Source organism: Rhagoletis zephyria, unplaced genomic scaffold, assembly GCF_001687245.7.
Source record: "Rhagoletis zephyria isolate East Lansing unplaced genomic scaffold, Rhagoletis_zephyria_1.1 Rzeph_scaffold_00208, whole genome shotgun sequence".
NCBI classification, from domain to species: domain Eukaryota; kingdom Metazoa; phylum Arthropoda; class Insecta; order Diptera; family Tephritidae; genus Rhagoletis; species Rhagoletis zephyria.
Window position 1 is genome coordinate 375,054 of NW_016157292.1, and position 19,542 is coordinate 394,595.

General features: G+C 33.4%; 1 protein-coding gene across 3 annotated transcripts; it reads right to left on the reverse strand.

Annotated features, from left to right (window-relative positions):
* Window positions 1-2,079: 2,079 nt before the first annotated feature.
* Window positions 2,080-12,739, reverse strand: LOC108358119 (facilitated trehalose transporter Tret1). 3 transcript variants are annotated; one of them, XM_017609284.1, is made up of 5 exons: window positions 12,686-12,739; window positions 4,614-4,811; window positions 3,730-3,891; window positions 3,417-3,668; window positions 2,080-3,310 (listed from the first exon to the last, which is right to left on the reverse strand). In XM_017609284.1, the coding sequence occupies exons 2-5, from the start codon at window positions 4,744-4,746 to the stop codon at window positions 2,394-2,396; spliced, it is 1,464 nt and encodes a 487-aa protein (XP_017464773.1). In that variant the 5' UTR covers window positions 4,747-4,811; window positions 12,686-12,739; the 3' UTR covers window positions 2,080-2,393. The 3 variants fall into 3 exon arrangements, with proteins under 3 accessions (XP_017464773.1, XP_017464771.1, XP_017464774.1); XM_017609282.1 differs by having other exon boundaries at window positions 12,514-12,732; XM_017609285.1 differs by having other exon boundaries at window positions 4,614-4,689; window positions 12,513-12,726.
* Between the last annotated feature and the right edge of the window lie 6,803 nt (window positions 12,740-19,542).

The following is a 19,542-nucleotide window of genomic DNA, read 5'->3' on the forward strand; positions in this document are numbered from 1 at the left end:
TGGCGGCCGTTTTTATTTCACTAGACCAACTTTAGCGATTGTTTTGAATAAGTGTATTAAAATATTAAAGATTAATGTCATTTATTCTATATTTAGCATCATATCATTTATAAAATGTGTCTTAACAAAGCTGAATCAGATTTTCAGAAATCCAATAATGAATCCAATATGACGTCTAAGAATTAAAAAAATTACTGAATTTTCATGAAATTGGGTATTTAGTGGCTATTAAGTTAATATGGCGATCAAAATTTCCAAAAAAAAATCAAACTTGAATAACTTTGGAAATGACGAATTTCATAAAAAATAAAAAAATAAAATCCTTAAAAAACTGTTGGGGCCTAATAATAACAGTAATAATAACGGTATTATTACATAATTTGATCATAAATTCATTTTAGGTATGTATATATTTAATATATAATAGATCAAATTTTGCTAAACAAATACATTGTGTTACTCAATCCAAAATGACAGTTGATTTGACAGTTTTCAACCGGACAAGTTTGCATGTGATACAGAACTCGAGACCTGTGAATATAGTACGTTTAATTCTTAGGAAAGTTTTTGTGCTTTCTAGAGAAATTGACAACCCCTTCGACAGTTGTAAACTCTTAAGGTTTTTATTTGGCGTAAATTCGTGACTTGCATGTCTAAAACTACTGTCTTATCAGTAGCTTTTTAAAAAATATCAACTCTCAAAGTTTAAATTTAACATAAAATTCAAGGTTTTAATTTGACATAAAATTCGTGATCAGCATGTCTAAAAACGAACCAGTGCTATTTTCAAAAGGATTCTCTTAATTTTAGAGAAAGTGACAGTTGATTTGACAGCTGTCAACCGTCAAACAATAAAATTTATGGTCCAAAACTTACCAATACAACGTTAGGATACTGTTCCACTACGGGTTTTGAATATTTAATAAAACAATTATCACCATTTCGGAATATTTCATTTTTAAACCCCAATGGTAACCAAAAACCAACAAAGAATCAACTTTGTTTCCAATGCGCTGATTACTCTAGCGATGCGTTTCGATAACTTTTCGGATGCGTTTTGGAAAAGTATACATTGTCAACCACTTGTAGTTCGGCGTTATTGAACATTAAACTTTGTACGTATGCAATGCAATTGACGTTTTGGAAGTCAGCCAGACACACGAATAAAAATGTTTGTATACACGCATTTGTACATATGTATATACATATCTACATTAGAGTGGTCCGACAAAATTTTTTCCGAAATAGGGTTCGGGGCACCTTCCAACATTTTTCCATTTGCCGAAAAAGGTGGTGGCACCAAACTTCACGTGTCTAAGGGTGCTCATGAAATGTTTATATTTTACTCTAGAATTATGTTGTACATATCGACCCCTTTGCGCGAAATCATTGTATGTTCCATATACACAAAAGTATTTTGTGCAAAGTTAAAAATTTTAAATTAAAGAAATTTTGAAAAGTAGTTTCTGTCACATACGACAATTTTGCGGCAAAGGGGTTGATATACGTATTAACCAAACAATTGATTAAAAATAAATTATAAAATAAAATAGATAGGCACTTACACATATGTTAGTGTTTGGCCGAGCTTCTCCTCCGATTTGTAGTATGCGCCATGATATTGTGACGCAAAGGGGAGGGACCTACAGTTTTACGCCGACTCCGAACGGCGATTGTATTTTTATGGAAAGCTGTTTTTCATGGCAGAAATACACTCGCAGGATTGCCATTGGCTGTCGAGGGGCGACCGCTATTACAAAAAAAAACTATTGTGTTTATAATTTTTATTTATATTTTTTTTTATATTGGGTTTTTTATTTTCGTCTGTTTCAAAGGGATTCAGTAGCGCATTTCAAGACAATTGCAATTCTATCATCAAAATATTCAAATACCTTCCCTTTAAGAGCCGCCGAACTAATGTTTAATTCATACCTCTTCGCAGGTATTATGCGGGATAAGAATGGATTTGTCAATTAATAAATAGGGATAATTTTTTCTTTCAACTCTATCACAAATTAGGTTATTCCCTTATTTACAATTTGATTGAAAATTTAGCACTTTTTTTATTGTTTAACGTAATTATAATATCGTTTTTATTTAATTAATTTATACATTAAATATTTATAATTAAATTTACTTAATAAATTCAACTATATTTTCTTACGGACTAGAAATACTATAAGATTACATTTGGTTAAGCAACAAAAATACTTTTGAAGCGTCTTCATTCAGAATCCCACACCACCGCACTGGTCATCGTGGCCCCCTATGGGGCTATCACCATTACAATAAGGAACAAAGTGCATACAGAATGATGCACACATACAGTCACAAATAAATTATCTTACAGCATGCGGATGTGAATGCCTCCGCCTCACACACATTCGCCTAACTTAGTTTGGCTTCTTGCCATTTAGCCTATCTTGAATTTCCTGAAGACTCAGTCCTTTGGTTTCCATCACAATGAAGAGGACAAAGAAGAAGGCAATAACGCAGAAGATAGCAAACAACCAGAAGGCATAGTATGAACCCAAAGCGTCCAGCGCTGGGTACCAACGTGTCACCACGAAACCTAGAGTCCAGCATGTCGAAGCGACGATCGACGAAGCGATTGACTTAACATTGGCTGGGAACATTTCACCCAACACCGCCCATGGAAGTGGACCGAAACCAATGCAATAGACAATGTTATACAGTACAAGTGCAGGTACTGGCAGCCAGCTAAGACTGCTTGCATCGCCAACAGCTTGAACGTAGAAGAAGGAGCCCAATGCAACCAAGCCAACGCTCATGAAGAATGCCGAAATCAGCAAGATAACCTTGCGACCCATACGATCAGCAATTATAGGTGTCAAACCAGATGAGCCCACTTGCACGCAGCCTACAATAATGGTGGCAATGGCTGGATCCAAGCCGGTGTTGGCACCCTCGAAAATCGATTGACTGTTGAAAAGCACAACGTTGATACCGGACAGCTGCTGGAAGGCGACCAGACCGGCTGAGATGATGAGTGCTTTGCGGTTGCCGGGATTCTTAACAATGTCAATAAAGGTGCCCTTATTGGCCATCGACTCCTCAACTTCACCCTGAATGGTAGCCATCTCATCCTGAACAATATCCAAGCTCTGGCCACGCAAAAACTGCAGAGAATTCAATGCATCAGATTTATGGCCTTTGCCAGCATAGTAGTAAGGACTCTCGGGCATGAAGAAGAATACGACATCGAAGATAATTGGTATAACAAGACAGCACCATTGCAAAGCCATGTAAGATACATATGGACCGATAGCGTACACGTACAGAATGCCAGCTGTAGAGAGGAAGAATGGAAAAAATTTGGTTGCGAATTAGTACTTGTGATTTGAAGGTCATAACGATAAGAGAATTTAGGTAAGTACAAGATCAGTGTCACTTACCAACAATGAACAGCTGCATGAGTGAGCCAGTGGCACCGCGTACCGCATCTGTCGCAATCTCACCAACATACATTGGTTGCACAGTCATAACAAAGCCTACACCGAAACCTTGAATGAGACGGCCAAGTAATAACACCCATACTTGGCTAGCGACCATCATGCAAACTGAAGCGACAATGAAGAAGATCGAACTGGAAAGTAGCACCCATTTACGGCCAATTCTATCGGCAAGTGGACCAGCAATAAAAGGTGCTGTAAGTAAAGCAAATTAATAAGATATAAAGATATGAACGGGTTTATTTTCTTAACAAACCTGCCAAGGCACCCAATGCCAAAATCGATGAAATCCAGGCATCGTTTTCAGATGTGATTGGCGTATCTAGTGGCGAGTCGGTGGTATCTTGCGCCTTCAATTTGGGTCCTACTGGTGACGTCCAGCCGAGACAATTGCCGACCGCAAAAGCTGATAAATTTGCTGCAAAGTTAAGTATGAATAAGTTAACTTTTGTTGTACATAGAAGCCATAGGTACTCATAATACATGCATATATGTATGTATTTATATGTATATGCATAAGAGTTAATCAAATAATGAAAATAATATCAGCGCTGAGTAGTCAAGAACTGTAGTGGNATAGAAGCCATAGGTACTCATAATACATGCATATATGTATGTATTTATATATATTTTTATCAGACTCTTGAGAGAAAGGTTGAGTTCGATAGAAGTGTAGCGTTATGGACTGATTTACGGAAAGCATTTAACCTTTAATTTCTAAGTGAATTGGTTTTTGTGTATGTATAAAGAAAAACAACTTGAAAAAGTTGGCTTGAATTTTTGTATGATAACTAGTTAGTGAGTCCTTTTTAAACTGAACGAGCTCAATTTGAGATATTTAATATGTAGATATATACATATGTTAATACAAATATTTAAATTTTAGTTTATGATTTAAAATAAAATATCCACTTTTAAAATTATTTTAGTAACGTAATTTAAATTTCAGTTTAAATAAACAAAAATTAAACTTGTTTAATAATTATTAATGAATGTAACTCCTGATCCCCTAACTAGAANTTTTAGTAACGTAATTTAAATTTCAGTTTAAATAAACAAAAATTAAACTTATTTAATAATTATTAATGAATGTAACTCCTGATCCCCTAACTAGAATTTTTTTTTTTTAATTTCACTCACCCGCAACAGCAGCGATGAAAATTCTTATAGTCTTAACTGGCTCCATTCTGGTACTGCGTGAATATCCGTCGCTTATCTGAAAAGGACTTACTTCACTGTATTTCACTTGTGAGTTGTGTTCTTGCGAACTCATTTAGTAGTAGAGTGGTGATTATGTATGAAGGCACAACGGCGTTAACTAGCCAAAGCTATTAGTAGCTGAAATTAATGAGAGACACATTTGATGATAAATTGCTGTTATCAAACAGACATATATGTACATACATATATGCGAGTACATACATACATACGTACATATGTAATGTGATATAAGCAATTAACGCTGAGTCTGTTGTGAAGTAAAGTACATAAATTACTCTTTGAAATTCCACAAGTGCTAATAAATTAAAAATTTCATTATGATTTAAATTGCGTACATACATATTTCTATACATAATTACAATAATTATTATAATTGACAATATGTCACAAAATAATACCTATAGAGATTTCCACAAATAATTGAGCGATTGAGTGAGTGTGATAAATCGGTTTCCAAAATGATAAGAACCTATGTACATATTTTGGAAATTCCAGCTGAACTGAACTCCTGCTAAAATATTTGGCATCATATGGGGTATTAACTCAAACTTGTCTATAGCGCATGATCGTGCGTCTGATGATCTTGATATAATTAACTCTAAACTCTTAGGCACAGGATCAATGAGAATTTTTTCAACCACTTCTCTTTAAATATTTCTGCAAAATTTGAGCAAAAAGTAGAATAAAGATATTTTTCTGAAGCTAATTCAATTTCGTACATAGTAAGTAATTTATTAATTATTTTTCACCCATAAATATTTCGTTCATGGACCGAAGTACCGTGTTTTTAACAAAAATCGCGAGAAACTTTAGTCACAAATAATTTCATAAAGCTACCTTTTTTTTAAATGAACAAAGTGATAGTTTTTCACCCACAAATATTATTGCTGGAAGAACGTTATAATAAAAAAAAAATAGGTAGATATGCATAAACGGCAGTCAGCTCTTCCTGTCGGTGGTGTTCAATAAGACAGTTTTTCTTAAAAGCAATTTTACTCATTTCAATTCCTTTTAGCAACTTTAACAAACATACACCCTTTGATCAAAGAAGAAACCAAACTAGGGTTTGATATATTTCTATATTTTTTTTTTAATTCGTTAAGCTTTTTTACCACATTTTTGAATTTTGTAGCTATCACGTTTTTCCAGCAAATGCGCAATATGGATATTGACTTACAGTTAGCATAAACAAACCAAAATAGCCGAAATAGCAATTTCAAGGGTATTTAAATTTTAATAATTGTAGGAATATGTTTATAAATAATTAGAAGAAAATTGCTCAACAGCAAAAAGCTGTGAGTATAAGCATTTCTACATATCTATATTTAATATATTCATAGGAATGAACGTAATACGTATGTATGTGGTAGAAGAATACAACAGGGAAAGAACTCAGCACTAAATATTAAGGTGAAAAAACACATTGAGCTACCTGAACAATTTTGGAACAAAAAGCTAACCATTAACGCCTAATTTATTTTAAACGTACTAAAATATCAGTACACTTTTACATTAAGGCAAATAATAAAAAACACAGTCTGTGGCCTTCCTGATCTAGTTATTTTCCATATTAAAATTCCATAGAATTCCATACATTACTTTTTTAATTGTATGATTCAATACTAATCAATATAACAAATTTGTTTTTGTTCACTTTTTTTTACATACTACATGGCGCAATTGATAAAGACGCCTCTAACTAAATAAATCAGTAAAGAGAATGAGTCTACAACGAATTGATTACAGTATGCTCACACTTCAATTGATAAGCAATGGAAAAAAGTTAAGAAGCTATGTTTTAATCAACAATAAATGAACTAAAAACAGGTAAATAAACAAACAAAAGTCAAAAAAAGTTAGCTGAGGCAAATGCTGATCTTAAAGCGTTTTGGTTTCCGTACAATTGCAGGCTGTTGGTAAGTATTTACATATGTACTAGCGATGTTGCGAATGTGGAATTTTAGAAATCCGCAGATGCGAATGCGGATGCGAATGTTTAAAAGCTAACAATTTATGATAATTAATTTATATTTTTTATTGAAATATTTTTCAATATATGGCTTTCCTCGTTTGAAAGCTATTTAAGTCCTCTTTCATTTGCCACCAAACTTGTTTAATTTGGATAAGCGGTTTGTTCATTGTCTGGAAAGGACTCTTATTTCGGAATAAAAAATATTTGCCAAGTTTAACTCGTAAAAAAATAACTATAATTTCCGGTCCCTCAATATTCGCATTCGCAAAAGATCCGCATTGATTTTTGCGAATGCGAAAGCGAAAGCGAATGTTAAAATTAGTGCTGAAGCTCCGCGGTTGCGAATGCGAATGCGAATGTTCGCAACAACCGTGATATGCACATATGTATGTAAATAGAGTCGAATAGGCCAGCAAGCTACCTGCGTCAAAGCATAAACTAGATTAAGCATTTATTTGTACAATAATTTAAGATTTTTTATCAGACGCGGCGAGATGTTGCACATACATCCATATGTATGTATGTATGTATGTGCATCTTCATCTATCTGTCGTGCGCAGACAATGTAAATAAACGTATTATAAAAATATTTTAAGCTTTTACTTCTGAAGTAGCTAAATGGCTATTTTTGGAAATCATTTTAAAACCCTTGCTATTTGTAGGATTTAGCAGAAATGCTTCTATTTGTGCAATGTCGCAATGTTGAGTGCTTAGTATTTATCTATGTTTGCATTTGCTTAAAATAAAGTGGCTTCGGTCGAATAACTTAATACCTCATTTAGATAAGTAAGCTGATTCTCACAGTGTCAATAAAAATTTAGAAATTACAAAATCTCAAACACGTTTCTGTCCAAGGCGAATTCATATAAGGTGGTAGCGGTAGTACAAAAACAAAAACTAACATGTCTTTTGTTTTCGTTTTCGGTACACAAATGTCAAATTCCAGCTATTCTTCGCTCAAGGAGGAAGAGGGAAAGAAAATGCCAACACTCTTTCTTTCGCATTCACTCATAAGGAGTTTTGACATATGTGTACCGAGGCGAATTAAAGCAGCTGTTCTAGCAACACCACCTTATATAAATTCGCCTTGTTTCTGTCTGAGCTTGGTAAACTTCATTGACACTAAAAACCGTATGTATGTATGTATACCCAAACATGCATAGGTATAATAATTTTAAGTACATTTGTATATTAATATGGCAAATTCCAAGATGAGAACTTTCAAGTTCAAAACAGCAGGTATATGTATATCAACGATCAAGTACTTCAATTTAAATTCTATGTCACCAATTCATGTGTATCTATATATGTAAATGTATGTACATTTGAGTACAGTTAGTGCTTGTATTGGGGTAAGGTATTTACTTCGCGATCACATCTGGCTTCCGGACAACATTTGTTGATTTGTTTGTCACTTTTAACTGATTCATCGAACGCGATTGACGTTTACGATGTGCCAAAAAATGCGTATGTTATCGCATACATATGTTTTTGTTTACTAACTTTTGCTGTTGTATTAACACAATTTCGATTAGCTAGCGATAATCAGTGCGCGTAAAAAAAGCTGAATGGAAAAGTTTTTACACATACACATTCACATACATAAATATATATATGTATGTATGTATGTAGCAGGGTCAGGCATGCGCATAGCTGTCTGAAATGTTTACGTGCATACATATGTATGGACGTGAGTGCAGTTGTGAGTGCGGGAACATGTGCGGCCGAAGAATTGTTGATTAGGCGGACACTAAGTGTCCGATCGACCGCAGGGTTTCTTATCATTGAAGAAATCTACAATCTCAAGTATGCGATAGTATTGCGTATATACGTACATTCATATGTATACCCAATTTTGATTTATGACGTTAAAAAGTATGTAGGTAAACACATATTTTTAAGAAAAAAGTATCTTACCACATTCGACACAGATAAAGTCATACAAAACATATGTACGTTGATGAACTTGAATTGAAAATGCAAACTAAGTGAAAGGAGGTCTAATCATTTGCTTTGTTTTTCGTCAAACTTCCGTGCAAATGCAACTACAAATGTGTTTGAAAGCTTGAATTTTTTAATTTGAGGACGCTTTTAAATAAAATGTACGCTTTCGCGGTTGAGATGGCGGAGGTTTTAATAAAATGTTACATGCACATTTGGACACGATCAATTGACAATATTTAACCTCAATCCGGAAAAGTTTGTGCACTGTTAAGTAACCATAGGCGAAATATAGATCCGTCACAATATACAGCATACAAATAAACTGTCAATGCAATGGACTCCTCCGTGTGAACGTATGCACCAACAAATACCAAGGTCGGTCTGTACCCTAATAAGGTCACATCGACTAATTTGAAAAAGGGTAAATCGATACCCGGCGGATAATATTCTGAACTAAGTATGTACATTAGTTTTAAGCAAAAAGAATTGACACAAGCGCCTTTTGCTGTGAGCCTTGACAAAACCCATTATTCGAAAGGTAAACAAATTTGAAAAAAAGATTGAATATATCGAACTAAGCTCAAACTATTTTCAGAAATAAAAGCTTTTTGTTGGGAACAATATATTGAAACAAAAATAACTTTATTCCTCTGTGCAAAATAAAAAGTTTTACTTAAATTATTTTATAAATTGTGAGTGCAAAGAAGTTTTAGAACAAAAATTTAAGTTATCAGAAAAATTCTACATACGAAAAAAATTAAAATTCTCGACAAATGGTAGCACATCAAAATGTTTACCAGTTTTGACTACTTTTCTTTAGGTTTTTTGAAGTTTTATTACTTGTACATAAAAGTATAGCTCTTTATCTAACAAATACTATATAAATCTAATTTTTTTTTACTGACGGTGTTATGTTACTTTGATTGGAAGAAAATGCGTGATACCGTCAGCAAAAAAATTATCAAAAAGAAACGCGATTTTTTAGCAACTTTAGTTTTTAGTTTTTTTTAGTTTTTTCGTGCCGAGTAGTGGAAACTTGCACTATATTTTACTAGAATTAAATAAGCTATAAAACTGCATACCAAAAATTATTCTAGAAATTAAAATTAAAATGCATGGAATTGGGTTAAAAAGGTTGTGGAATTTTTATAATTTTTGTACAAAGTCTGAAACATAGATTTGTATGGTACTTCTTAGACAAAAAGCTATAATTTTATGTAAAAATAATGAACCTTCAAATAAAATCAAATGAAAAGTTGTCAAAACTGGTAAAAATATTGATGTGCTATCGTTTTTCGCGGGGTGTACATTTGTACATATAACGGGTGATTTTTTAAGAGCTTGATACCTTTTTTTTTAAAAAAAACGCATAAAATTTGCAAAATCTCATCGGTTCTTTATTTGAAACGTTAGATTGGTCCATGACATTTACTTTTTGAAGATAATTTCATTTAAATGTTGACCGCGGCTGCGTCTTAGGTGGTCCATTCGGAAAGTCCAATTTTGGGCAACTTTTTCGAGCATTTCGGCCGGAATAGCCCGAATTTCTTCGGAAATGTTGTCTTCCAAAGCTGGAATAGTTGCTGGCTTATTTCTGTAGACTTTAGACTTGACGTAGCCCCACAAAAAATAGTCTAAAGGCGTCAAATCGCATGATCTTGGTGGCCAACTTACCGGTCCATTTCTTGAGATGAATTGTTCTCCGAAGTTTTCCCTCAAAATGGCCATAGAATCGCGAGCTGTGTGGCATGTAGCGCCATCTTGTTGAAACCACATGTCAACCAAGTTCAGTTCTTCCATTTTTGGCAACAAAAAGTTTGTTAGCATCGAACGATAGCGATCGCCATTCACCGTAACGTTGCGTCCAACAGCATCTTTGAAAAAATACGGTCCAATGATTCCACCAGCGTACAAACCACACCAAACAGTGCATTTTTCGGGATGCATGGGCAGTTCTTGAACGGCTTCTGGTTGCTCTTCACTCCAAATGCGGCAATTTTGCTTATTTACGAAGCCATTCAACCAGAAATGAGCCTCATCGCTGAACAAAATTTGTCGATAAAAAAGCGGATTTTCTGCCAACTTTTCTAGGGCCCATTCACTGAAAATTCGACGTTGTGGCAGATCGTTCGGCTTCAGTTCTTGCACGAGCTGTATTTTATACGGTTTTACACCAAGATCTTTGCGTAAAATCTTCCATGTGGTCGAATAACACAAACCCAATTGCTGCGAACGGCGACGAATCGACATTTCACGGTCTTCAGCAACACTCTCAGAAACAGACGCAATATTCTCTTCTGTACGCACTGTACGCATTCGTGTGGTTGGTTTAATGTCCAATAAAGTAAACTGAGTGCGAAACTTGGTCACAATCGCATTAATTGTTTGCTCACTTGGTCGATTATGTAGACCATAAATCGGACGTAAAGCGCGAAACACATTTCGAACCGAACACTGATTTTGGTAATAAAATTCAATGATTTGCAAGCGTTGCTCGTTAGTAAGTCTATTCATGATGAAATGTCAAAGCATACTGAGCATCTTTCTCTTTGACACCATGTCTGAAATCCCACGTGATCTGTCAAATACTAATGCATGAAAATCCTAACCTCAAAAAAATCACCCGTTATTTTTTGTCAACCGTTATTTTTTCTTCAAAAAATTCAATTTAGGAAGTAATGTTTTTATACAAATCTAAAATCCATAATAATTAAGAACAAATCGCAAGGATCAAAAACAAAAAAAAATCTATACGAATTTTTTGTTAATCGATAATAAGTTTTCCTTCCCAAATTTTTACAAAACAAAAAATTTTCAAAGACGTTTAAAATGAAAAAACTTTTAAGTATAGAAATAGGTTTTCATAAAACAAATCAGCTTCCTTCCCGACTTGAAAAAAAAAGTTTGTTTTGTAGTATGTGTTCAATTTCATATCGGTGTATGTAAATATTTATATTGCTGCAGATAATAGCAATTTTTAGTTAGTAACTGTCATTTCCTTAACACTCAGAAGATGGGCTTTAAATAAAACATAAATATTTCGCAAAATAAAACTAACTAAATAACAAGGAAAAAATTCTGACTCTCAAACTTTCAGAAATGTGTTGGAATGCCATTTTAAAAAATATATATATGTATATGTATATTGAAATTTTTGACGAGTATAATATTTTTATACACTAATTTAGCACATTAGTGAAACACGAAGCAACAAGAGCTTTAGTAACCAATATTTTATTACATTTTTTCAGTGTTTAGATTCTTATTCATGATATTTTGTAGTAATTTGCTTTCTAGTTCATTGTTTCAACATTACATACTAAAGTAATATTCAGACTTTTGATTTTTTGTTTGCAGCACTTTTAAATGATTTGCAATTTTGCCATGCCTCCACTTGCACCAGCCTTATTGCTCTGTGCTCTTACAAACGTCGAGCAATTAACTATAATTGCAAGTAAGAATTTTTATAAATCACAACTAAAATAAGCTAGCCGTTTAATTTCGCACGCTGGGCAATTGCTGTCATATGCAAATACATACATACATACATATGTAGTATGCATATGCACAAATATATGTATGTAGGTAAATATGGATGTATAACCGCATAAGTCGCGTGTGCAATGAATATTAAGCATTTTAAGTCAACAATTACTTGAAAGTTTCAAGCTTGTGGGAATCACATAAAATAAATGATGAAGAAAAAAATTTAGGTTTACTATATTTATACTTAAATAGATGCAATTAATGGACTTAAGTGTTTGATGCAAAAAAAAAAGAATTCGCCTCCATAGCATAGCTTACACAAAAAAATGATGTTCCGTGATACTAACTAAGTACGCTTGAACGGACGGAACACAAGCAATTTGTATGCAAAAACATTTAATATAAATGATTCTCACTTTTTCTTTCTTCCGCACTGATATCCTTTTCTACCGTTGCACTTGTTAAATTTAATGGTTTACTGAAATTATGTGTATCCTTAATATCCTGCGCACTCTAAGTGGAAGCCATGCAATATCGTTCACGTTTTATAATCTTTTATTTTGAATTTGTAACAACGAGTGTTTCGTACCTTAACGCTTACTGAGACAAAGACCACCCTTATATGGTCACTATTCGTACCGTAATGATACGATTGGGGCGATTTCGGACGCAATTTAAATGCTTTTTTCGGCAGCGCATCTCGCTATCAATAAAATTTTTATACATATGTACTAGTGAACGCATTACATTGCGTCGCTGCAGATTAAAACCGGCGCGATCGTTAACGATCGTTATGCACGATCTCTCACTAGAAACATACACATACTACATATGCATTCGTTGATATGGGTGTGCATAGGAATATGTATATAAATATGTATAAGCAAGAGTATCATAATAAGTGCCTGCTTAAGCTTATCAGTAAGTAGCGTGCCGCTACAAATGCGACGGCTCTGCGTGGCTGCGACGTCGACTGAGCAATTGTAAATATATTTACATATGTATTGCATATACTACACACATAGTTAACATCCAATCAGCGATCGTTTGGCATATTCGTCAAGTTCAATTGGACCGAAGTTGTGATAAGCGTGTGATAAGGGCGCATTGCGTAGTGATTAGTAAGTCTAGGCGAGCGTGCTCGAAATGCAAGCCTGGATGCGTATGTATCTACATACATACATAAGTATGTACCTACATATGTAGATGAGTAGTTTTAATTGGGGTAGTATTTGGCCGAGCGGCTTAAGTTTTTGGCTGACAATAAAGTTGTGCTAAGCTTCGTGTACATTTGTCTGTCTATATTCTACTCTTATTTCAATAAACATAAGCACTGTTATAAATGTTTTTTTTTTTTGTAGAAACCAAATCACTATAAGCTATTTATTATATTTGCGTTTACCTGTTCGCATAGATACTACATTCATATAAAGAAAGACAGATAAAATTTTGTGAAAAGCATAAATCTTAATAAAGTCCTGTACAATAATCCCCTAAATACTAAATAAAAGTAGGCGTTCAAGAAATTAAATACTTTGACATCGTAAAAATACATATGAATGTACAAATGTTACAGCGTCAATTAAGAAAAAGAAGAAGAGTTTCCACATTTTTTAAAATTATAAGATCTTCACCGTTTGTTGGACTAAAAAAGGATCACTCCAGCGCCTTCGTCTTGACCTGCGGGCTGTGTCGGAGCCCCAGCCCCTAAACTTAAACGTAGAATATGTGATATTATTTAGATCCCATTGAAGTTAAAAACGGTACATGAAATATGCGTTTTGAGTGTATTGAATTGAATTTAATAAATCAATATGAATTGCAAAATATTAATACTAAGCAATAGAGAAGCAGTTACACATTAACTTTAATCATATGCCATGACGTGTGTCATTATTTCAATTCAGTTTTACTTCCTTTCATACTGCAGAAATTTCTATTACATTTTATATTAGCCTAGGTCCCCGTATTAGTATTCTTCTTCGTGTTCGTGCTCGTCTTCGGATTTGTGCATTAGTTAGCTAAGACTTTTGAAACAGCTGGCAACCGTCCTAAATATAGTTAAGAAATAAACCAATCACTGGCGTCTGATATTGGCATACCTACTTATTGCATGTGCATGATGAATTAAGTTAAGTTTTTTTTTTAAATAAGTGGCTAACTTCCCAAATACAGTTTAGAAGTAAGTAAAGCCTTTTTAAACCCATTTCATTTGATACCCATATTTTTAATAATTTCTTTAAATTATTAAACAAAATTAGTTTACCTTTTTAAACAGGTGGCAACCATCCTTAATATTCTAAATATTCAAACAGAGGATATCTTATGACTATCGTTTCACGTCATATTTTAATATTTGATTTAACTTATGCATACTTAAATTAAATTTTAATTTTAAAACAGGTGGCAACCCTATTCAAACTACTTTAAAACTAAAATCTTGTTAAACCTTTTTTGACTGGCACACATACTGCGTTACGTATTTAAATTGTGTATCTAATTCCCTTAATTCAAGTATAATTTAGGGTCTAAAACATATGGCAAGCTGGAATTTTAACCCATGTCAATTTATACCCTTAGTCTAATAATTCATTTGACTTATTAAATAATTTAAGTTTATTTTTTTACGCAGGTGGAAACCCTCTTTAATGTTCTAAAAATTCTAAAACTAAATATTTCTGAACAACCTTCGTTTGACGCTAATATTTCAATACTTTATATATGTATGTATATAGTAATTTAATTCGACTTTTATAACAGATGGCAATCCTGTTCAAATTTTGTTAAAGCTTTTTCGTCTGGCACTTGTATTGTGATACATATATAATTTATCTAACACTCTTAACCCAAATTAAATTTAATTATAGAATTAGGTGGCAACCCTCCTAAATGCAGTTTGGAAATACAGTTTCTTCAAAGCAATTTTCATTTATATTCAATTGAAGTAATTTATTTAACCTATTGCTTATATTAGTTCTAACTTTTTAACAAGGTGGCAACCCTCTGCAAAATATTTTCAAATCACAACCTCTTTCGTTTGACGTCCATATCAGGATATACATTTAAATTTTCTGCCTTTATTTAAGTCGAGCTTGCTTTTTGAAACAGGTGGCAACCCTCCTACATATAATTAAGGAATAACGCATTTTCAAAACCATTTCAATTGGCACTCATATTGTAATAATTGATTTAACTTAAAAATAATTTGAATTTATTTTTTTTTAACCGGTGACAACTCTTTTTCAAAAAATAAGAAGTTATTGCACATCCACAGGCCAAGCCCTTTAATTTAATACCTCATTTTGTAAAATCGAACGAATTATGTATTCATATGTACATGGTCTCTTACTTGCAACGGAATGCATCTGCAAATCGTTACACCCCACGATCCAGAAAATAAAGGTCGCGCCATTCGCAGACCGCTAACCCTCTCTTCGTCGATTTGACAGCATCCACCCAATCGCTGACGTCATAAAATACTTTTGTTTAAATTCACTGTTGCCAACTTGATGCTTTTCGCACCAAATTTAGTGGGTATTCAAAACGCGAAAATTTTTGAGTTTTGCGCTTGGTGCGTTTTTGGTGCTTTTGTTTTTAGTTTGAAGACTTCAAATTAGAAAATCTTAAAAAAATTGAAGCAAAATTTATAGCAATCGTAAGTGTGCTAAGCAATTTTACAAAAATTTAAACAAAATCATGGCAGTTACAATCATAAGCGACAACGAAATATGTGCAGCGCCTTCAATCATGCCAGAAGAAATCGACCGTTGTGCAAGAGACATTGATTTTTATTAATTTGAATCGGCATCCTTACAATTAAATTATGTATTTATATAAAGTCCATAAAATACACCAATAAAAATTTGGTGCTTTTTCAAATTCAAAACTTGGCAATACTGCCTTTTGTTCGATGCTTCTTCTCTTTCTTGTCGAGTTCGTCTTGCTCTCTCATTCTGGTATAATTTGACGTCACGGCCAGTTGCTCTCAGCTCGATTGGCGCAATCTTGTATTCTATCATTCTTGGTTACACCCTAATTCACGAATGAAAAAACTGTCTACCTTTGGCTGATGAAAATAAACCATTGCAGGTAGCGATCAGATACAGACAACAGATCAATTAAGCACCAGGGGTTAGAAGTTACAAAGAACGTTTTGCAGTATCACCGACGATATGTACATAGATTAATACCCGTAAAAGAGAAACAGATCCACATTAAAATTCGTTTCGTAATAAAACAAATTGCTATTTTATTTTAATTTTAGCCTTAGGATGCTCAATATTTGTTGAATTTATATAAAATTTGTACACAATAATATTTCCCCCAAAGAACCTATATCCCGAAAATGAAGGTTATATTTGCAAATCCAAAGTTGTTAGAGCACTTTAAAGGCTCAAAATTTACCCCAAAATAAGCCAATATTTACCGTTGTTTTTACGACAGACACCGAATCGGTTACTTACATAAATGTACCAGTCGATAGGTCTGGAATTTTTTCTTTAAAACGGCATACCTTTCTTTGAAATTGCTTCACTAGTTTTCGTGTGGAAAGCGTTTTCGTGAAGCTCTAAAAATTACATCTACAACATTTGAGCATAGCCTCCATATCGAAACGTAATACTAGGTTCACATATAAGTAGATTATCCTCATTTTCGAGCTTAACACCCTAATCTGTAATTATAACAAGAGATTAGCCATATAAAATTCGTCCCTTGTTAATCTGTAATTATAAAATAATCTCAGATTTAACCGATAACTTTTCGGTGTCCATCCTAGTTTTATCGATTGTTTTTGCGAAAAAGAGGAGAAATGGCAAATGTAAAAGTAAACAAAAATGTACGCCAGCAAGTAAAAGAGGTTTGTAAAGGTATTTTTAATAAAATGTTAAGTTAAAATATATTTATATTGCTTATTATAGCAGAAAAACGTGATCACGGTGGCACAGAGAAGAAACATAACTTTTCCTTGAGATGTGAGAATAACAAGCACAACAAATTTGACGGCTAATGATCTGAGATTTGCCTGTGTAAACGGGGTGATTAAAAAACGAGCTTTGATTGAGAAAATATTGATATGTGAACATAGTTTAAGACGTATTCTACGTCAAAATGAGGTTCCAGGTGAAAGAATATGGTCTCCGGATGCGCAACAAGGGTTTTTTTTTTTTTTTTTTGGAGTAGGGTGCTACCTATTTTAAATAGCACTTCACATGCAGAAATCTGTTGGGTTTTGATTTTAACATAAAAATGGTATAGCAGTGCAAAGTATTCATAAAGGCCCGTTTACATAGAACTTTGGCGTTGCGTTGGCGTTGGCGTCGCTTCAACAGCTGACTATGAATACATGAATTCAAATGCAGCCGTCCACATAGCCAAAATTCGACAACGCTCACGCCAACACAAAGCAAAAAGATGGCCAACTCTCAACTTTTCGCGTGCGTCGCTCGTCAGCTGTTGCGAATAAATAAAATTATGTGAAATATTTTTCCTTTTTAATCAAGTGCGGGCAAGAAATATCGTTTTTAATGCAATTATTGATATGAAATATTAATTTATCTGTCGTTAATATGTTAATTTAGTGGCCCAAGGATTCGCCGCCAAGCGTTCATTGTAGCAAGCATACTTTTAACGTGCGTTCTGTCAAACCAACGCCAACGCCAACGCAACGCCAAAGTTGTATGTAAACGGGCCTTTACTGAGCTATTAGCGTATTATGCATGTGCTTTCTGTTCAATAATTCGAAAGGGTATCTACTATATTTTTAGTATATTTTTAGTAGATATGAAGCTAATAATTTTAGGAAATTGGTTAAAAGGTTACGATGTGTCATTTTCGCTGAGGTGAGGTGTTATATTTACAATATTTGGACAAAAATGTTTCTATATATGTATGTATGTACTCGTAATTCGTTATCTAGGTATACATATATCTCGTAGCCGTCATTAAAAAATGCTTGCTTTAGTGAGTACATTCTTAAAAAGTATTAAGTGAAGTCACGACATTTTACATGGAGTATTAATTCAAACAAAATATATGCACATGTGTACATACATACGAGTATGTATATAAATGAAATGAGGCCTATAAATAGCTGCAAAAGTCGATAGCTCCAAAAATAATAGTTTTAGAGGAAGAAACACATTCTGCTGCACTGAAACTTCCTAGTACTTATTACATGATGCAAGGAAGGTCTGAAATTATACTCATTTATTACATCATTTAATAAATTTTTCCTTTACAACTCACTTCCAGTTTTGTTCTAGTTCCGCTCAGAATTAGCGTCTTTTAATGCGCTTTAAATTAATATAAGCTAATTTGGTGTGCATAAAAAATAAAAATAAATAAATTTTTGAAGAACACTCCATTATTATGAGAAAATATTTTTTCACATCGATTGCTTATATGAGTATTCAACATAAAAAATATTTTCTGATATTAGAATCCATTTTAGACTTATCTGTCATCGGTTAAATTATTATACTATATCGGTTCTTAGTAAAATTTACTATTGGATTTCAAAGCTAGAAATAAATACCAGAGTTGTTAGTTAAGCCACAGATGGGTTGAAAAGTCGGAAAAAATGTTTTGTGTGAACTGCAGATAAATGGTATTGAATATATGCTCCCGAAATGCACAAAACATTTATAAACAATCAAAAAGGTTTTCCAGCACTCTCAATTCTTGCATTAAAAATGGTTGTACATAAATACGTTCATTCTGGCTCAATGCCATTTTTTTTTTTTTTTTGTTGTATAAAAGTAATCCAAGTTCTGTACACAAAAATGCCACACAACAGATTCCACGAAAAATGGGGTTAGCTACTTTCTCGTATGTTCAACTTTTTTGGGCAAAGGTTTTAACATTTGACACAAAGAGCGTAAATCTATAAGAGACAACACGTTATAATTGTAGCGAGTGTAAACATCAGAAGCGCGCCTTCACTTTTCATCCAATCACAAAACGTATTTGGACAAAAGAGAAAGCACGCTCCTGATGTTCCCACTCGTTACAATTATAACGTGTTGTTTCTTCTTTGTTTGACATAAGTAAATTGAGACCTTCTAAATGCCGGCTCCAGTTTTGTCAGAATGTCTCCGNTGTTGTGGCTGTTAATTTGGTCCCCATAAAGGACTTGAGGGTTGCGAGCAACCGTTTTGCCGTATTCAGGGTGCTGTGCAGCAAAATAATGTGGTGAAAAATTTTAACATCGGTTAAATGGCGAGAGCAATATTGTTATGTGCTTTATAAGTAAAAATGAACGTAATAAAATATTTTATACTTCAATACAAGTAACTAGCGCTATTTTTACAATTCGAAGTGATCTTAAAAATATTTTTAATTAAATATGTACTTTATGCGTTCAATGGAAACTATGTTATATGCAAAGATATATTCCAATTTTTTTTAAATACCTGGTGTAAAATGTTTTATATATCGGTAATTTTA

Excerpts from the sequence above, each read along its gene's own strand:
- LOC108358119 (XM_017609284.1), bottom strand. The coding sequence starts at position 4,746 with ATGAGTTCGCAAGAACACAACTCACAAGTGAAATACAGTGAAGTAAGT. Across the intron at positions 3,892-4,613 it reads TTTCATCGCTGCTGTTGCGG|CAAATTTATCAGCTTTTGCG; the intron begins GTGAGTGAAATT and ends TTAACTTTGCAG. Across the intron at positions 3,311-3,416 it reads CATGCAGCTGTTCATTGTTG|CTGGCATTCTGTACGTGTAC; the intron begins GTAAGTGACACT and ends TCCTCTCTACAG.